This window comes from Haliotis rubra, unplaced genomic scaffold (assembly GCF_003918875.1).
Source record: "Haliotis rubra isolate DU_JTF1 unplaced genomic scaffold, ASM391887v1 Scf688, whole genome shotgun sequence".
Lineage (NCBI taxonomy): Eukaryota > Metazoa > Mollusca > Gastropoda > Lepetellida > Haliotidae > Haliotis > Haliotis rubra.
The window spans coordinates 66,236-86,964 of record NW_025767399.1 but is presented as its reverse complement, the minus strand read 5'-3'; the positions used below and the strand labels follow the sequence as shown (position 1 = coordinate 86,964).

Genomic DNA, 20,729 nt, shown 5'->3' with positions numbered 1-20,729 from the left:
AAAACCATTTTGTAAATTATTATAACCCTAAATGATAGACAAAATCATGCTCCTGTATGGTAACTTATATGATACTGGTTGGCAAATTAGCCCGTTACAACATGGTTGCTTTGATTAAAAGTCATTTCGATTAAACATATTTTCTCTTCCAATAATCTATTAGATTAGAACAGTGCGTTGGACAATATTTTTCCACAAAATATAACACACAAGGAACAAAAACACCTCCCTTAATGATAAGAAGACGTATTATATACTTTCTGAACTGTCCTACTGACTAGTGGAAGAGGAAAACTCATTTTTCACTTTTGACCTTAGGTGCACGTCACACAATTTCTATACACATTAATTAAGCAACCCCTGACAAAACTAGGTTCATTAATATGAGTGAGTTAGTGAGTTTATTTTTAGGAATTTTCCCGCAATATCACGACAGGGATCACCAAAATGGGCTTCACACATTGTACAAACCCAGGTCATCGGTATGACAAACAAACACCTTAACAACTAGGCTACCGCACAGTCCCCATTAATAACAACACGTTTGATGTAGTTATCCTAGAAAGCCCTTTATCAAGAGTGTGATCATGACAATAGTTGATATTGCCTCCCAAACAGACAAATATATGTACGTACAGCATGGTACTCTTGACATTGATACCAGTGTAAGTAAATGTATATGATGGCAAGTATTGGATTGTTTAGTCAGCACATGTAACCATAGCTCATAGGAGGCTGTCAGAGGCAGTACAGTGGCAAATTATCGGTATACATCGCACAGGAATGTCATACAGAGCTATTGGACCTTAACACGTAAAGAACATTCCACAACTATGTGCTCCTCAAAAGACATCAGTACAGGAAGACATGGCCCTTGAAGTCCAATGACAGGAGCAGGGCTCTGAAAGAAGGTCTTCCCAAAAGGGACCAGTCCATCAGAACTGTCAGAAATCGGTTGAAGTCATAAGCGGTTGTCAGATGTCCCATGTTACTGCTCAGCATCTGAGACTTAAATCGGTTTGGTGTAGGGCAGACAACATTGGAGTCTCAGGATGTAGTAAAGCATTCATTGAACACTGCTTATACCCCCCGAAACATGGCACCAACAGTCCCTGGAAGTGAAGAAAGGCTCCGTCATCGTATGAGGAACAATATGTAATCATTGTAAACTGAACATGATATGAGAAAGAGGGAATCTCAACGTGAGCGCAACTTCCATAGCATCGTAAACCCTGTTGTGCCACATTTTGACAATCATGGATGACAATGCTAGATCTCATGTTTCTCAAGCTGGTACTGCATTTCTGCACCGGATACTTTGCCTTGGTCTGGTGTGTCCATATTTGAATCTATTTGAACTTGTTTGGAACACACATTCTTGGATGTCGATAGCAGGCAATAGTCAACCATTACAGAACGTGGCAGCTTTAGAGGCTGCATTGCATCGAGAATGGCAGTAGGAATCTCTTTATCGTATCAGGTTGACTGAAGGAATGACTGCGAAGGTAGACTTTCAACCTATGTAAGATAACAAAGAACATTTTTGGACAGCAAAGGTTATTTTCAACCTATTCATGTAACCTCTAAACTCCATAGTTTTCATGGTAACTAATTGTACTTAATCATTGTACTTTAGGAACAGAGTTATTGAAGCAATTATAATATTGAATATTGGCTTTAGTTTTGGTATTTTTCTGAGTCAAAAGCCATATCTTTGATTTAACATAAGGGTTCTCCACCATAGCTCAAGTTTGATACATTGTGTTTGGGTAGACATTGTACAAAAATCCCAGTGTGTTTGATTAATTTCTAGGCATATATTTGAATTTAGGCTGCACCTTTGTAACATATGGTAAATTTCAAAGGCTGAGTTGACTTTGATAATCAATCTTAACCTGTCGCTTTAAGTCTCTACATCAAACTTCCCATTGTTTCAAAGAAACTTACAGTCACAAATAAGTGACTGTATTTGTTTACTGTTTAATGCTGCACTAAGCAATATTCCAGCTATATGGTGGCAGTCTGTAAAAATCCAGTGATCAGAATCATGAGCATCAATCTTCACAGTTTGGATGCGATGACATGTGTCAACCAAGTCAGTGACTGACATTTGACACAAAATGTTTCAAAATATTCCTGAGGTTCCAACCTGTATCATTGACAGAAGTCACCTAAAACACATAACAAGAAATAATGTTTTTATTAATAAATGTTTAGTACTGTGATTCTTGCTGCTATAGCTATCAAGTCACTGAACTGTGTTCTTGGTATCTAGTTTATGGCTTAGAAAAACAAATGATGTGGTGAGGTCTCCTGGGAACTCACACTATGGAACCAAATCAGTACTCACTGAGTCTTCCTCCCAACTCTCTTCATAAGGCTTGTAATTTGGACAGATAAAGGAAAAAAGAAAAACTATGAAATACCTTACTTTTTATTCAGGATACTAGCAACTGGAATATACAAACCTTTACAACTGCAAGAGCAATATACATCAACAAAGGGCATGCTTCAACTAACCACTTGTGAATTGATACATTAGTGATCATTATTTTGATACAATTAAGCACTATTTCTGTTCATGGGATATTTGGGGCAAAGTATCTGAAAAGGACAGTGGGAATTTAAAAAAAAAGACATGACATGACAAAAAAGATGTATAATGCAAAAACAAATTTAAAACACAAAGTTCATGTCAGCCTCTAGCTACCATAATAAGGTATGCATTCTGGTTTAATGACATTCACACTCAATTCTAGTAAAATTGAAAACTCACTCTAATAAATATGTCAAATACCAAAACATTGATTTAGTTTAGTAAGACAATTAGCAGCAAAATGTTACCCACCCCACTTTGATTTTACATGATTTTTTTCAGGTCAATGACTGAGTGACTGACTAGCCTTTGTATTTGTTTGCTACTGGTGCAAGAAATTCTCACCATTTTGCTACACCTCATATGATCACTGTTTGATAGCATTTCATGCTCATCATAAAACTGGACTCATACTATTGACTCTGCATAAAGCAGATATGTCCTCTAAATCTTGATGGCTTTGCCACTTTTATTTACATTTGTTTGTTGTTGAAGAACTCACTCAGCAATATTGCTGCTAGATGATGGCAGACTGTTATTGTCATTATGATCAAAATGCAATACACATTTCCATCACATAGTACTTGCAATACACATGTATTGAAATAATGTAACAGCTACATCCATTCAAATTATATCTGCAGAAACATCTGGTGAACATACTTAACACACTTGACAAATGATCTTCAGGGTGACCTTTACATTCCCACAAACTTTTCAATTTCTAGACTCTTTCTCTGCTCTGAGGAAAACAAATACAAAATTACACTAATCATCAGTAAACATTAAAATGACCTTGACCCTTGACATGACTGATCAATGTGTTTTCCTAGCAGATTTACACCATAGCTAGCCATGTGGCAGAGATAACATTCAGACAAAAGGCTGCTTAAATACTCTTGTGATACTATTACAGGAGTTTCAGGGCATAAACATTAACAAGAAAATGTCCAATTATCAAGCATCAGAATACATGGCACTTAGTCATTATTTTCTCCGACTGAACAATACTTACACCATCACTAATCAGACAAAAACCTTGATGTTGAAAGACAAACTTTCAGTACTGGTAAATATCTTTTATAAATTTCTCTGGCCGATACCAAAAGTCTTTACTATTGTTCCTTATAATGTGGACAATAGTTACAGCAAAATAAAGATGGCAAGATGGATAGGTTGATTACTTGACAAACTTAATAACACCTGATGGTTCGAAAACCAATTTATACTGAACTAAAAACAGATCCATAAGATAGAAATAGTACAAATTTTATATATGTATATAAAACGCTTCTTGTTAAAATATGGACATATGTATTTCAGGTCTGTAATGATCCTTTGTTGAAACACAATCATTATGTATCATTCATTCATTTCATAATACCACCGGGAATAATTTTCTGAAGACCTTAAAAATACAGTCTTAAAAATGTTGTCTTTCAACTAGGTAACACCTTGAAATTTTTTAGACATGTTTTCACTCATGCTGAAACTATTAACAGTAGAAACATATATACTTCTAATCTGAAACAATTGTCTCCAAATTGCACAATTAACATCAAAATCAAATTGAATCTTGTTCTACAGCTAATATATGACTATTTGTACTGCAAACATTAACATACACACGTACTTATGAGTATACATTTATATTTGTCCATTCTCAACAACTATCAATCACCATAAATATCATCATATTATCAGCAATTATTCACACCTCTTTCCTGAATAATTGGTAAATGTATCATAGATCTTCTGGCTTCAAAATACATGCAAAATATTGGACTCAATAATTATGAACAATTTTTAAATATGTAGACGTATATACAGGAAGAATGCAAACCGCCTTGGCGGTGTAGTGGTTAGAGCGTCCGCCCCGGAGAACGGAAGGTCGCGGGTTCAATCCCCGACCGCGTCATACCAAAAGATGATAAAATATGGTACTTGTTGGTCCCTGCCTGGCGCTCGGCATAAATGGGTACAACAAGGACTGGTCGGCTCTGAGTCAGTATAATGTGTCTGAGTGGGGTATTCATGCTTCACTGCGGCATGGTATCTCAGTTGGCTAGCACTATAAAACCAGCTTAAGTCTGGGCTAGTATAAGCAGCCGCAAATACACATACACACGCATGCACGTCATCATACGAGCGAAATATTCTCAAGCATGACGTAAAACCCAATTTTACCTCACCTCACAGGAAGAATGCGGGGCTCATAGTGCTCTGCAGTTTTTCTGGATTAAGTACACATATCAGAAAATGGGTGATAATGAGTATGCAAAAACAATAGATACACTCACAGCATGAATATCACCGGTACTTCTTTACATACATATTTCATTAATGTTTCACAGAGGTTGAAGCTGTGAAATTTTTCATAATATACAGCCAACATATTACATTATTGTACATACAAAACATGTAAATTATGAGGAATTTCATGACATATATCATGTTCAATATAGCTATCAATATGGCGATGTTGTCATAGTGTTTCTATATACAACCATTAGCAAACATGTGGAGGGCAAAAGAAATATGTAACAGCTGCAGTTTTCAAATTCTGATAAACATGTTTCACTGATTTGGCAGACAGGTGGAGTGATCCTGTGAAAGCTAAATGAGTGTAGTCACAACACAAATCTGGTAGACATAGCCCTGCAGTGTTACAGGAGGATAAACACAGCTGATTATGTTGCTGCTGTCTGAACTATGTCGGCGATCAGAACATCAATATTACTGACTGGGGCTTTTGATTACAAGCACTGATATCACACCAAACACAACACTACAGAAATATGTGTGCTATTTACATCAATATTTACAAGAAATTTGGATGGGATATTGTTTCTCTTAATAACACTTAAAGAAATCACCGGTGATTCACAATACTAATTATTCAATACACATCAATGAGATCTTCCACTATCATTCGCAAGAAGAAAGAGACAAGCAATTAAGCATGAGTCAGGATAAGGAAAATTATATATAAAAGATACCTCTAAAATGTTCTAAAGTGTAGTAAGTAGAATACAAACAAGGTTAAAAAGAGGATTACAATAGTTTCTCAAAAACAAGCTAAGTAAATATCCAATAACAGTTAAACCCAATAACATAAAAGCATATCTTTGCAACAAGGTAGATATTTGCAATACATGTTGGTACATTTTTCAACACGTAAAATAGTTATAATTATAACCAGTAACAATGATCCTCAGTTTAAATTTACAGCCAATGTGATGTGTGAGATAATAATCCTCAGTTTAAATTTACAGCCAATGTGATTTGTGAGACTGTGGGAGGATCCTATAGTTTGGCCATTAAATGGAAACCAGGAACCTATCAAACAGACAAAATTACACGTATAGTGTGTCACTCTTTACTGTTCAGTTACACCCTTGCTTTATCAAAGAGATATTGCCTTGAAGGAGACTAAAAATATATTTGGACACGATTCAGATAAAATATATATTGCACATTCATTTAATCTTAATGTAGCAGTTTGCCCGTATATCTGAATATCACATATCTTTTTTGTGTGGCCCTCCATTAAAACTGTAGATATAATAGACTACACATAGATCATATGACCTCACAGGTAGTGATGCAACAAGGTATCACCTGTACTGATCATTTTCAAAATCTATCATACTTTTCTATTTATGAAAGTTTATATTTTCATAAATTCATTGTGTGAATGCACACTTGCACTTTACCAGTTGTATAATGTATATTTTACTCCTTGAAGAAAGTTTAGGGTGTTTGATGAAGGTTACACCATTCAAACTAACACTAACACACATCAACAACAATAACAAGAAAAGGATTGTAATAACTGACGAAAGAAGTGAAGGGCTCAGATGGAAAAAAGACATGGATATATGATCATAATATCATATTCAACACTCAAGTCACTATTTGTCAGTGTGGTATCTCAGATCTGTCATATTCTTTAACACACTTTGAGAACTGTAATATATGGTTGTCCAAGAAAATTCATCTTCAAATATTTAAGTAAAAGCAACATGTTTTTTTTCTAAAACTGACTCACATGTAAACTGACTTCACATGTAAAATAGGGGTTTATCCAATTTTTAAACTAGGTAGATTTAAGTGGGGCAGAGCATTGGGTTTAATATCTGAAAATGACTTCCTGTGTTTAATAGCAAAATAATTTGAATGATAATATTGTTCCACAGCTATCAGAGAATTCAAAATGGCAAATAGCAGAAAGTCATTATGTCATTTTGAAGTGAATGTTCAAGTTATACTACTTTTCTTTCCAAAACGATTTTGATGAACAAAATGACTCAAAAACAGATCTGCCCCAACCTTGTAGTCAACTTTGTGTGCAGACTCTTTCAGTGTTGTCACAACCCCTAGTGTACAGTACACAACCCAGTACACTTAAAAGAACCCACGAATCTGTTGACCAGATGGTGGCCACATGAATACATGCAAACACCAAGTTGCGGGTACAGAAACGAGCAGTAAACTTGGACAAACTGCTGTGCTTATGTGTTCAGTCCACCCAGCTGTGAATGGGTAACTTGTAAAGATGAGAAAGCCACACTAACTCAGTGCGCTTAGTGGCTGCGCTAGTTGTATGATCCCCAGGGAGTTGAGATTGATAATACGACGTAACGTTGAGATTGACATCCAGTGATTGAGGGAAAAACAAAGTGCCTTTGAGCAGCTGAGCTGGATATCGGCGCTATACAAATGTTAGCATAATAATAACAATAATAATAATAACCACTTGCGCATATCGTATGTTTAAATACATATGAAACTTCAATCCTCCATACAACAACAAAGAGGCTAGAATCAAATGTAAATTGTTTGAGCAAGTTTTGATGAGGCTGTTGCAAGATTATAAACATTCAATATTAAGAGTAAAACATGTTTGAAAACATGATATTCAATTAAAAACATGGATCTTCATATGACTGTCCAAAAATGGAATAATACTTTGCAACGGAAACTTCGAAAATGATGCAATTCTTCAATAATAGATTGCATGCAACAGATCGAAAATAACTGAAACTGTTACTAAAGAGAAACTGATTTGTTATAATGCAAAGTGTCTTTGAACATGAATGTTAAAGATTATGCGCATTACTATATACAACATTACATTTCTAACTTTAAATTCGGATATACTGTAAATCATGAAATTAATGCATTACCAAATTAATGTGAGTGTTGAGCCTGTGGCTAAAATGCATCCTCAAATTAATCCAAGTAGTTCTTCCTCTCAACTACAAAAATGTCATCAAAATGTAACACCAAGACTGTAGACTGTAGAGTCCATTATAATTGTTGTTGGGTGACAGCAGTTCAAATCATATCATTTGCTCTGTTCACAAACTTCAAATGTCTGACATGTCATCACATAATGTATCAACCACACATAACTCTGATCTTGGTGAGAGGCACAGTATGAATCTAGTCGATCATATTACTTATGATGAGCTTTGTGACATGTTACTGCTTTCAGCTAAGAGCTGTGAACCTGACATGACAATATATTGCAAAATGTCAGGATAAAAATGTGTCACGTTATTAAAGTCCAATTATGTTTTCACATCAGTTTCATTACTTACAGAATGCAAAAGACAGTGAAGCGTTCATATGTTGACCAGCAAGTAGCTCAGCATTTCATGCACAGAGAGATACAATACATCATTATTATTATCCATCATGTTATTGTGGATTCAGCTATTTCATTGATTAAGCTTCTAATACCTAATGCAGATCTTCTGTTGTTCTGCAACACACTGAGTTATCTCAGGCTGTCTCTGACATAGTCTTCCATCACAAATAACAAAACATATTTCATAGCAAGTTTAGGTGCTCAGATGTGGAATAAGCACACAGTTAGCACTATCAGACTACATGAAAGAATATATCACTTTCCAACAGGATAACTCACTGCATTGTTCTGAAAAAAGAAAAATATTTTTTGATATATTATATTAAAAAAATGTAGAAGAACTGCTTTGTGCAATTATGAAAAAATTCCAGTAACAAGTCCTAATCAAAATTTACATTCAGAAGTTAACCAGACCATAATAAACTCCTTTGTGTTTATTTTAACTTCGGATGCAAACAAGGTTTCTAACCTCCATTATGCTGACCATTTTCTTGTTCTTTGCCAAACCACAAGACCTCTCACCATTTTATGATGACTGACCACTTTGGCCTTTGAAAAGCCCAAGTTATCACCCAGAAACAATTTCAGGCAGTTGACCAATCAACTCAGAAATTTAAAAAAAATGACTTGGCTAATGAACTTTAAATATTGATTAAATCTTCTTCGCAACATATTTATCATCCAAGAGATCTAAGCTCAATTCATGACTGACCATTTGACCTTTGAGCTGAAACTCATGAGCAACATAAATTCTGTGAGAGGAAGTTGGATAATCTAGGAGTGGGTGAGTGAGTCTTAATGCAGTTTTGAACAGTATTCCACTAACATCATGGCATGTCAACTTAATATGGGAGTAAAACATAACATGATGCAAGAAATCCTCTTCATTGTCAACAACACATAACTAGTTTTCGAGATAATAGTACAGAGTGACAGTCAACCATTCATTGATCAGAGAGGTTAGAAAATGTCCTTATGGTTACCATGTGGTACAGATACCAGGAGATTTGAATTAAAATCTCCATTGATGGCCATATTCTGAACAGCATTTTCCTGTTATGTGTTGAGTAAGTTATTAAATACCAACTAATAACAGTTAGTTATTTAGTGTGAGTACATGGCCTCCAAAAAGAGATAATTTGACTCAGTTGAAATGATGACTCAAAAACACACACCTAAGAAGAAGAGCTAGATACCGCTTGAATACTAGCTGTGTGTAGTCCACAGTGAAGAAGGGCTTCTTGCTTAGTAAGTTAAACGTCTAGTTTTCGAACAACTTTCAGACAGCAAGTCTTACACTTCTTACTACCTAATGAATTAATATGTTCACAACAAAGTTATGTGCACTTCTGTATAATTGACCCCCCTTCTGGACAGAGAACGTACAATGCCATTAACTACATATACATTACAATGAACTTTAATTCAACCTTGACAATGACATTGAACATGACAATGTAACTTTAAAGATTTCCCTGGTCAAAAAGGTGATATACATGTTATAATATCCCTTGGATGTCAAAACCATTGTTGTTTTCAACACAAAGTCTGTCAAATTGAAACAAACCTTAAAGCATCCATTATTTACATGCCCAACATATATGTGGCTAAGTTACAAAAAGCGACATATCATGTCAGACAAAGATGTAATCACGCTGACTATGTCACGGTGAGCTACAAACAAATTTAACAGTATACATACCCATCAGACTATTTTCTCTCTCCAACTACAAACAAAATGATAATATTAGAACCAAGGTAAATTTGTTGAAATAACAACTGATAAACTTGTTGAGAGAAGAAATGCAAAATATGGTATCAATTTGTAATTAATTAGGTGAGCATTATGGTACTAGTTTCTAGTGGTGATTGAAAAAAATGGTACAATGAATGAGTCAGTAATATAGAAATATGTATGGTTTGTGCGTATGTCATTATTAATACAAAACACTTGATATGGATGTGCAACTTCTTTATTATTTAGACATGACGTTTCTGGGCTAAGAAGTCATTATTGCTTAATGCTGCATCAGCAATACTGGCCATTCACCGGTAAAAAAAGAGAGCTTTGCGTGTTCGCGCGTGGACATGCAAACTGGTATTACAGTCTTTGATGTTATGACATGAAACTTTGAAACACCATACTAGATCAATAGTCATACATGAGTGAGTTACATTGTCTGTTTGAGGAGAGGTCATACAAAGACAATGATTAGGTCCATGTCACATGAACACTTCATATCATATTTGTCTACAGCACTGAAGTTGTTGCCAATCCTAATTTGTTGTATAACTTTGAATTGCATATAGCCATGGTCATTCTGTTTTGTACCCACAGTTTCTTCTGAATGTAAGTTAAAGTTTTTGTTACATCTGTGAAACACTTAAGCTCCTAGAAAATGAAAATAATTAATCAACTGACTGATTGAGTTTAGTTTTACGCCGCTTTTAGCAATATTCCAGCAATATCACGGCGGGGGACACCAGAAATGGGCTTAACACATTGTGCCCATGTGGGGAATCGAACCCGGGTCTTCGGCGTGACGAGCCAACGCTTTAACCACTAGGCTACCCCACCGCCCCAATTAATCAACAGTTTTGCTCATTTTTCACATAGGAATGAACACACCTACAACATTTCAGATTCATCAGTCCAGCAGTATCAGAGGAAATGTATGGAGGAGATGTTAATTGCTGCAGTCTATCCTTTGGAAGAACTGTTTTATGAATACTCAGGTTATTTGCTTCTTAATCAGTTATCCACCGGAAAGAGATCACTCTGAAAGTTCTCCCCATCAAAAGAGTAAAGCACTGGATGGCCAAAGTTGAATAGTACAACTTTTTCCACAACAACATTCCTATATGTCAGTCATATCTTTTCAAAGTCTCCCTTGAGACTGCCAGAAACCTATGATTTTGTGTTCAAATCCTGTTTTGCCCTTACTATGTTTCCATGTTTGTCAGGAACACCTGTGCTTGTTGGTTTCACATAATTAATGACCTGTAGTGGCAGACCTGTTCGGTGGGACCTAAAATTGCAATTTACAATAGTTTCAGCTTATTCTCCACATAATCTGGTGACACCAACTGAGACTCACATACCCATCTTAAGGAACAGCACGACCACAGTTGCAATTCCAAATATCAGTCCCAAAACACTGACAAAGACAGCCCCGATGAAGATTCCCTCAGAAGATGCTGAGAAAGAATAAAATTTGGTTTATTTATTTCATATTGGGAGTAATTTGTACAATCAATCATGAAAATACTGCAAATAATATAACTGAAGCAAGGTAACCTGTGTATGACCTGCAATATTTGCTGTAATATGCATCAATGGATACGATAACAAGGCAATTATATATTCCTCTTGGGTTCTAATTTTTTTTAAAAAAGGAAAAAACATGTCAAGGAAAGAATGCCATGTAAATTTCGGTTTTAGTAGGTTGCCCTCATAAAGACTTCAAAGAATTGCACTAGAAGTTCACCAGGAAACACTTATTGGAACAGACAAAGAGGCAAATGTGGTACATTTTACTTCCATATCAATGTGTTTAACATCTCCATAATATCAGTTTAATCCTGACATTCCAGCATCTTTTTACCTCAGACTCATTCATTCAATATTTCTCAAAATGTTTATCATCCAAAAACCAGTGCCATACATCTGTAACGAGACACATGACTTTACTTATTATGTCCTTTAACTGAGTACAGTTCTAACAAAATGACCAGTATGTGAGAATCTTACCTCCATTACACTTTGCTGCTTTCAGACCAATGAATATTACAGTTATCAATATCAGAATGGCTCCACAGGCAATTGTTGCAATCCGCAGATATTTTCTCTTTTCTGGAAGATCCAATTGGCAATTAATAGAGGACAGTAGATAACAATACTTGTACTTGATTGATGTACACATGAAGATCCAGGTTAGAATTGGTCTTGTTTGTCGTAAAAGGCAACTAGTGGGATTGGGTGGTCAGGCTCATTGACTTGGTTGGCACATGTCATCGTATCCGAATTGCATAGATCATGCTGTTGATCACTGGGTTGCCTGGTCCAGACTCATTTATTTACAGACTGGTTCCTTATAGCTGGAATATTACTGAGTGTAGTAGTAAAAAACAAACAAACATCATTGAAGTACATGGAATACATTTCTTTAAAGGTCACATGCAACGTAAAACACAACTTTGCAGATTCTGATACCTTTCGGTATGGACATACCGAAACAAATCGTCAAAAATGCAAATTCAACTTATAAAGTTGAAAAAAAACGCGCGAAATCGGAGTTCAAACGTTTCACTAATTTTCCCCAGTCTTTTCTGGGGAAAACGGGTTTCAACAGCTGGGCTGCGCTCATAGCACGTGCGCAAGTAAATAGGTTCGCGCAGCTTGGAAGCGGGTTGTCGGGTGAATACTCGGTGAAGGCTTTGGTGTGAGCTATTTTTCTAATGTTTTGTTGATATCTCACAGGCGCGAGCTTTTTATATGTTATGACAGTAAATTAACTGTTTATATAATTTCATTTGTCTATTTCACCATACGTTCTTCTTACCGAGACACTTTCTCAGATCGATACTTAAAAGCAATGTCATTATTTAGCTGTTGACAGAATTTCTAACTGTGATATAGATATGTCGTTGTCACAGACAAAACTCAATGTCTTGTTTTATTGACACCTGTGTGTCTGCCTGCCTGTCTGCTAATGACAATATTCAATACACAGCTGCTATCACTGACCACATGCAATTTGAACTTAACACCAATCAGGCTATACACCATAAACAAAATGCATTGACTTATGGCCCGAGTTCGGTCTCTGTCACATTATGTAATTACACAGACAGGCAGGTGTGATACTTGAACACATGACATGTTATGATGTCTGTTGATTGCAAAATGTTATACACAAAAAATGAGCATGTATTTACAAAACCCAACATCTCTATATACACACACACAATGAGCAGTGCATGAGGGCGGCATCTGCAAATGAACCAGCCGTTACACTTGAGTGCACACCCACCCGCTCTGACTGGGTTCGGTATCCCGGCTGCTTCGTTTTGAGGGAGGTAAACCCAAGTAGAAAATATTGCACTTTTGATTTGCGATTATACGCTTATAATTTTGTTTATTTGTTTTTTCATAATCAGCAATGCATATTATATGTCATGAAGAACCCAAGATGCATCATGTAACAAATCACCAAGAAAAATCATGTCTTGAAGGAGCTGAGAACCGATTGGCCATTAAGATATTCTTGGACACAGACCAGGTGGATATGGGGGAATAACCATGGGCTTATCAAGATTCTGAATGGAATTAACAGGAACTGAGGTATACTGTAAACAAGGGATAAATGACCCTGTAGATTCACGCTGAATAGCCTATCTCCATGACATTGTCTTTATTGTAATTTCCGGACAGATTCCACCTGGAACTTCTTCAAATCTGTCTACAGGTACTCTGCAAACCTTAGCCATCAGAAGATAACATATCCCCCCGGCCCCACATGTTTGAAAGAACAAATCATCTGACAGTTACTTAAAGTCCAGCTTGATTTTACACTAAGTGCAAATCGTTTCCATGGAAATGATGAAAAACATAAATGAAAAAAATCAGCAAAAAGCAAAAGGCACCATTTCAAGATCTCCCTCACATAGCTGCCAAGTTTTACTGAAAGATATTAAGAAGTTTTTGAAACGAAACCCACCCCTCCCTTTTGAGACAAGTCTAAATCATTTCCATGGAAACCCAAAAAAATAAAAATGCCAAAAATCTGTAAATAGCAAAAGGCTCACATCAAGATCTGTCTCATATATCTGCCAAGTTTTGCTGAAAGATATTAAGAAGTTTTCCAGTTGTGCTCCGGAAACGGAACCCACCTCTCCCTTTTGGGACTAAGTCAGAATCGTTTCCATGGAAACCGGGAAAAATAAAAATGCCAAAAGTCTGCAAATAGCAAAAGGCACCACTTAAGGATCTGTTTGATATATCTACCAATTTTTGTTGAAAAATATTGAAAGGTTTTTGAGTTATGCTCCGGAAACGAAGCCCACCCCACTTTAAGACTAAGTCCGAATTGTTTCCATGGAAACCGAGAAAAATAATAATGACAAAAATCTGTAAATAGCAAAAGGCACCACCTTAGGTTCTGTTTGATATTTCTACCAATTTTTGTTGAACAAGAAGACAAAGTCATCAATATCCCCCGCAATGGCGAAATACTCTTCATGATTATGTCTACGAGTTATGATTATGTCAAATATTTAGGTGTGTATATAGAAAAGTGGAAGGAGAGTATTGAAAGATTTTTAAATTTCTGCTCCAGAAAGGAGCACTATCACCAATTTCAGTCTATGTCAAATTTGTTGCCATGGAAATGCCAAAAATATTTTATTCAGAAATCCAAAACTACCAAAAGGCACCAGTACACCACCAGATCAATCTATGTGCCAAGTTTGGTGAAGAAACATTGAACGGTTTTAGAGTTTTGCTCCGGAAAAGTGCACTACCACTAATTTCAGGCTAAGTCAAACTTGTTGCCATGGAAACGCCAAAAATGTTTTATTCAGAATTCCAAAACTACCAAAACGCACCAGTACACCACCAGATCTATCTATGTGCCAAGTTTGGTGAAGAAATAGTGAACGGTTGCAGAGTTCTGTACCGGAAAAGATCACTACCACTAATTTCATTCTAAGTCAAACTTGTTGCCATGGAAACGCCAAAAATGTTTTATTAATAATTCCAAAACTACCAAAAGGCACCAGTACACCACCAGATCTATGTATGTGCCAAGTTTGGTGAAGAAATAGTGAACGGTTTTAGAGTTCTGCTCCAGAAAATACAAATGTGCCCGGACGGACGTGCAAGTAGCATAAGGCACCACTTAAGGTTCTGTTTGATATATCTACCAAGTTTTGTTGAAAAATATTTAACGGTTCTTGAGTTGTGCTCCAGAAATGAAACCCACCCCTCCCTTTTGAGACTAAGTCTGAATCGTTTCCATGGAAACCGGGAAAATAAAAATGCCAAAATTCTGCAAATAGTAAAAGGCACCACTTAAGGTTCTGTTTGATATATCTACCAAGTTTTGTTGAAAAATATCGAACGGTCTTTGAGTTATGCTCCAGAAACAAAATGATTATGGACGGACGGACAGACGGACGAGGCAACGACTATATCTCCCACGCATTACATGCCATGGGGATAAAAATGAAGCAGATAACACCATTACAGAGATCAGAACACACCATACACGTACTTATAGTATACACATGTGAATGTCCCCAAAATATGAACCAATAACAAGTTACATTGGAATACATAGTGAAAAACAGACTACTTTAAGTGAAAGGTAATTGTTTGATTGGCTTTCTATAAGTTGGTGAGCCAATAATGAAGCATACAACTTCTTGTTTATTGCTTTTATTACGTGTGGATTCTTACATTGTTATCAAGCTAAAATACAGGATTCATGGCACTTTAACTTGAAAATGGTTTTAGAATCTACACTGAAACGTCTCTCTATGCAGTAAACAAACAGTTGTCATCCAAAAAGTTGTATGCTTCATCATAAACTAAAAGGCACTAGAAACAGTAGGCCTGCATAACCAAGTGCTAGGGTGAAGCAGCTAATATTTAGAGGAAACTTATCACACATGGGAAAGAAATGAGGATTTTTCTGCCTTTGCAGAAGAGATAAAAAGATGCTTGGTGCTCTTGACTTTGAAGAGGATTTCTGTTGAAATTTTGCTTGTTTAGTAACAGTGTGATTGCAGCCCAAATACAGCATTTATGGCAATGATGTAACAGAAGTAGAGGATTAGCAATAGTTATTAATAAACAAGTATCCTGACCTTGTTGAGAGTAAGGACTACAAAGAAGTTTGTGGCTCCCCTTTCGAATGTCAGTCCCACTTTTGTGTCACGTTTTGGCCTGAAGGGCCCTTAATTTGTGTCAAATTTAATGAACACTAACACAAGTTTGTCGCACAAGTTCAGTCAGGTTTTGTGACAGTCGACTTACCACCCTTGAAATTTTCGACAACTGTTTACAGTCTTACACAAAGAAAAGAAAAAGCAGAATACATATGGATGCATATCAGTTGCCGAAACTCTACATCATGACTTACTGTCATCTCTCTTTGGTACAATCTCAACTTGTCTGCCAGGCACGCTTCCTGGAAGAAGAGAAAGTAAAAGCACATCATACAAAAGCATAAAGTAAACAAGAGTCATCATAAGATGACAAATCCCCCCGGCCCCCATAAATTTGAAAGAACAAATCAACTGACAGTTACTTAAAGTCCAACTTGACTTTTTAGGACAAAGTCCGAATCATTTCCATGGAAACCAAGAAAAATAAATATGACAAAAACCTGCAAATCGCAAAAGGCACCACTTTAGGTTCTGTTTGATATATCAACCAAGTCTTGCAGAAAGATATTGAACGTTTTCGGAGTTGTGCTCCGGAAAAGAAGCTCATCCCTCCCTTTTGAGACTAAGTCCGAAACATTTCCATGGAAACCAATAAAAATACAAACGATAAAAATCTGGAAATAGCAAAAGGCACCACTTTGGGATCTGTCTCATATATCTGCCAAGTTCTGTTGAAAGATATTGAACGGTTTTCAAGTTGTGCTCCGCGGAAAGGAAGCCCACCCCTCCCTTTTGAGACTAAGGCCAAAATGTTACCATGGAAACCAAGAAAAATAAAAATGCCAAAAATCTGCAAATAGCAAAAGGCACCACTTTGGGATCTGCCTCACATATCTGCCAAGTTTTGCTTATAGATATTAAGAAGTTTTCGAGTTGTGCTCCGGAAACGAAGTACACCCCTCCCTTTTGAAAATAATAAATCACAAAAGTCTGTAAATAGCAAAAGGCACCACTTTAGGTTCTGTTTGATATATCTACCAAATCTTGAAGAAAGATATTAAGAAGTTTTCGAGTCATGCTCCGGAAACGAAGTCCACAAATAAATCACAAAAGTCTGTAAATAGCAAAAGGCACCACTTTAGGTACTGTTTGATATATCTACAAAGTTTTGCAGAAAAATATTGAATAGTTTTTGAGTTATGCTCCGGAAACAAAGCCCACCCCTCCCTTTAAGACTAAGTCCAAATCGTTTCCATGGAAGCCCGGGACAAAAAAATATGCCAAAAATCTTTAAATAGCAAAAGGCACCACCTTAGGTTCTGTTTGATATATCCACCAATTTTTGTTGAAAAATATTGAACGGTTTTTGAGTTATGCTCTCGGACGGACAGACGAGGCGTCAACTATATCCATCCCCATTACATGCCAGGGGGATAACAATAATAGCAGATTGTTCAATTACATAATGATTGCTTGACTGAGTTTGTGCAGAAACAACATGAGCAGGAGTGAATTAAGAAAAACACATTTATTGTAAGTAAACGAGCCGGCCTGACAAAAGCTTAATGTGCAGAGGCATTAGCCTGCCTGGGCAGGGTGAAGATGGAAGAATTTGATTTATGAGAATTGGGGGATATATTATGAATTACAATGCCCCCCAGGATAGTATGTATTAACTTAAGTATAGGTTAGACCTGAGAACATGTAGTGAAAAGAAGTAGGTAAGTTGAACCGAGCACAGCTCCGAGGAGGAAGCCTGGGGTGGAGGTGGGCTTCAAAATACCAACCAACATGGCGCTAGAACTGAACAAGACAAAGGAACATGGACTGCATGCGCAGAACCACATGTGCGCAGGATTAGGTGATGTCATGCACATGTAAAGCTAATTATGAGCTATTAAGCATTTTTGAAACAAAATATATATGTAGGGGATTTATATGGATTTGTAGAAGAAAAATAGGAGTACGTGGGTAAAGAATATAATATAATTAACGAGCTAGATGTACAGTGCCTAAACGGAAGTAGAATACGAAACTGTATGCGGAAGTGAATCAGTAAGAAAGTTGCGACTGATGGACCTACGAAGTTAAAGTTAGTGTGTGTGTGTGTGTGTGTGTGTGTGTGTGTGTGAGGCGGGTGAGTAGGTATAGTTGAACTAGAATAAGGGAGCAAGATAATCCGCTAGATTATTATGATACTGTATATGAAGCAATGTAGTTGTGCCAAGACAAATGTACTGAGTTACGTACTACTTGTTTCTTCACAAACAAAAACATAACATTTACATTTTGTGCAGAAACATCATGAGTAGGAGTGAATTAAGAAAAACACATTTATTGTAAATACACACATAATATTGGCCGGAATGAGATAAAAATACATTCATTATACATACACATATAATACTATTTGGCACATAATTGGGAGCTGGCTCGGTTGCTACTTACTGATATTTACTAAGATTAGTTGCAGGGGACGAGGCGGCCTGACAAAAGCTTAATGTGCAGAGGCATTAGCCGGCCTGCGCAGGGTGAAGATGGAAGAATTTGATTTATGAGAATTGGGGGATATATTATGAATTACAATGCCCCAAACGAGGTACGGTAGCAACCAAGAGCCCCCAATGATATAGTGTAATAGCAGATTGTTCAATTACATAATGATTGCTCCTTTAAAGGAACTTGATCAAGTGAGTGAGTGAGTGTGTGTGTGTGGTTGGGGTTAAGTTCAACACTGCTCAATAAGAAAGGAAAAAGCCCAAAGAGATGACACAAACAGTGTTTTCATATTGGTCATATTGTTTATGAAAAGGAAGAATAAGGAAGGTCAACCAAGTTAGATAAAATGGAATAGGTACTTTCAAATACTGAGTAGGTGAACTGAAACATAGTTTCCAAGCTTGACTGAGTTAATGAACATCTACCACTGAAATATATTCATGTTTCTGCAGTGCTGAGGTAGTCAGATTATGCATACTTAATTTCACATAAAGCATGTAGTGTTAAGTTGCACCCTAGACTTACTTTCGGTAATTTCCTTTGCTTTTATAGACTTCTTGAGAACAATATGAACTTCTTTCTCGTCTATTTCGGGTGTCACCTGTGAACACATCAGAAATAGGACAATCAATTCAATGGACTTTACTTGAGGGGCTTCATTTCACTCAAACTCAAAGAATATTGAATCAGTTGCTTCACTGCATATTCTAACATGTCGTTTAAAGTGCCCATTAAGCACACAGAAAGTTGCATTTACCTCACCATGTTTCAGTTTATATATGACTATCAAATTTTGGAGTGTTCCAGTACTTTTTCTTTTAGTAGTATATATTGTTTCAGGGTCAGTAAAACAGACTAGGGGTATGAAAAATAATATTAATTAAAGAACTTTGGCATATTGCTGGTTTAATTTTAAGTTTGCCAGGTCGGGCTTTCTGCAGTTATGCTGTTTCAATTGCACGTAACATTAGCAGTTGCATCCATTGTCAATTTTTATGCGTATAGGATGCATACATACAAATTGAGAATGGACAGCAGTGTAAAGTGTTGCGCTTTTGAAAAGGAAATATATCAAAACTGAGTCCCTGTTATTATTGAAGAGCAATGGCCACAAAAGGCATACTGTAATCTAGGTTGGTAGTAGAAATTCGAACTAACCTGTAGAGGTTTAAGATTCTTTGAATATATTCCTCCTTGGGGTACTTATAAGCATTTAAATGTCCATTTAAATTCCCTACGACAGTTGTAACAATATTTGAATAAAATATTTACAAAACAAAAACTACGTTTTGTCTTGTGAGACCACCCTTACAGGGCCTTCCGGCCCCCTACAGCCAAGAGCAGGTAACTCTAGACCGTAACCTCGTACCTCACTTTCCATGCTGAACTAAGTCAGACAGAATGCGGGAGGTGGGTGGATGCAGAATCAAGGAGGAATATATTCAAAGAATCTTAAACCTCTACAGGTTAGTTCGATTCTTTTTATATATTCCTCCTTGGGGTACTTATAAGCATAAGACAGACTCCTAAAGACGGATCTCAGGAGCTGCATTCTGTCTGCTTAAACACCCCGACAAGAAGTGGAATTTCCCAAGCTAATTATAGCAGAAAAGGCACACTTACCCGTCACGCGGTCCACCAAAGCCAATCAGGCGGGGCATGAGCCAGGGTCAGGGTAAACGATGCAAATTTGTCCAGCTTAAACCTCGCTAATGCAACGAACGAGACACACCCTCCCTCCTTCCCCGTAATCTACTCGAAGTGAAGATAAGGGTCCCGCAATAAACCCAGAAACGAAATGCCGGAATATGAACAGCAAAGTTTCCAAGGGCAGTTTAGTCTAGAGCTTCTCGGTTAGAAAGCAAGAGACATGGGAATAAAAAACCAGCACCACATAAAACCCATCACCAAGGGAAAATGTAACAAGATTTGTAAAACCCAACACCAGTGTTAAAAATTGGCAGATAATGGTTCACACAATAATGTTTTAAAAACCTCGAAGCTCAATCGGCTAGAGAGGTGGAACCATGCCCACTGGAGAGAACTGACTGACCGAACCGAAAGCACGCCACTGGAGAGTCTGTCAAG

General features: G+C 36.7%; 1 protein-coding gene across 1 annotated transcript in view; it reads right to left on the bottom strand.

The window, feature by feature from the left end:
- Nucleotides 1–7,754: 7,754 nt before the first annotated feature.
- The window catches only part of LOC124258233, a 59,771-nt gene continuing 46,796 nt past the window's right edge, over nt 7,755–20,729 (bottom strand). Inside the window, exons 7-12 of the mRNA XM_046692299.1 lie at nt 19,167–19,242; nt 16,397–16,444; nt 12,004–12,105; nt 11,355–11,450; nt 9,955–9,979; nt 7,755–8,540 (exon numbers count right to left, since the gene is read on the bottom strand). Of these exons, the coding sequence (XP_046548255.1) occupies nt 9,963–9,979; nt 11,355–11,450; nt 12,004–12,105; nt 16,397–16,444; nt 19,167–19,242 (339 nt within the window). The 3' untranslated portion in view covers nt 7,755–8,540; nt 9,955–9,962. The remainder of the gene's footprint in view (nt 8,541–9,954; nt 9,980–11,354; nt 11,451–12,003; nt 12,106–16,396; nt 16,445–19,166; nt 19,243–20,729) is intronic.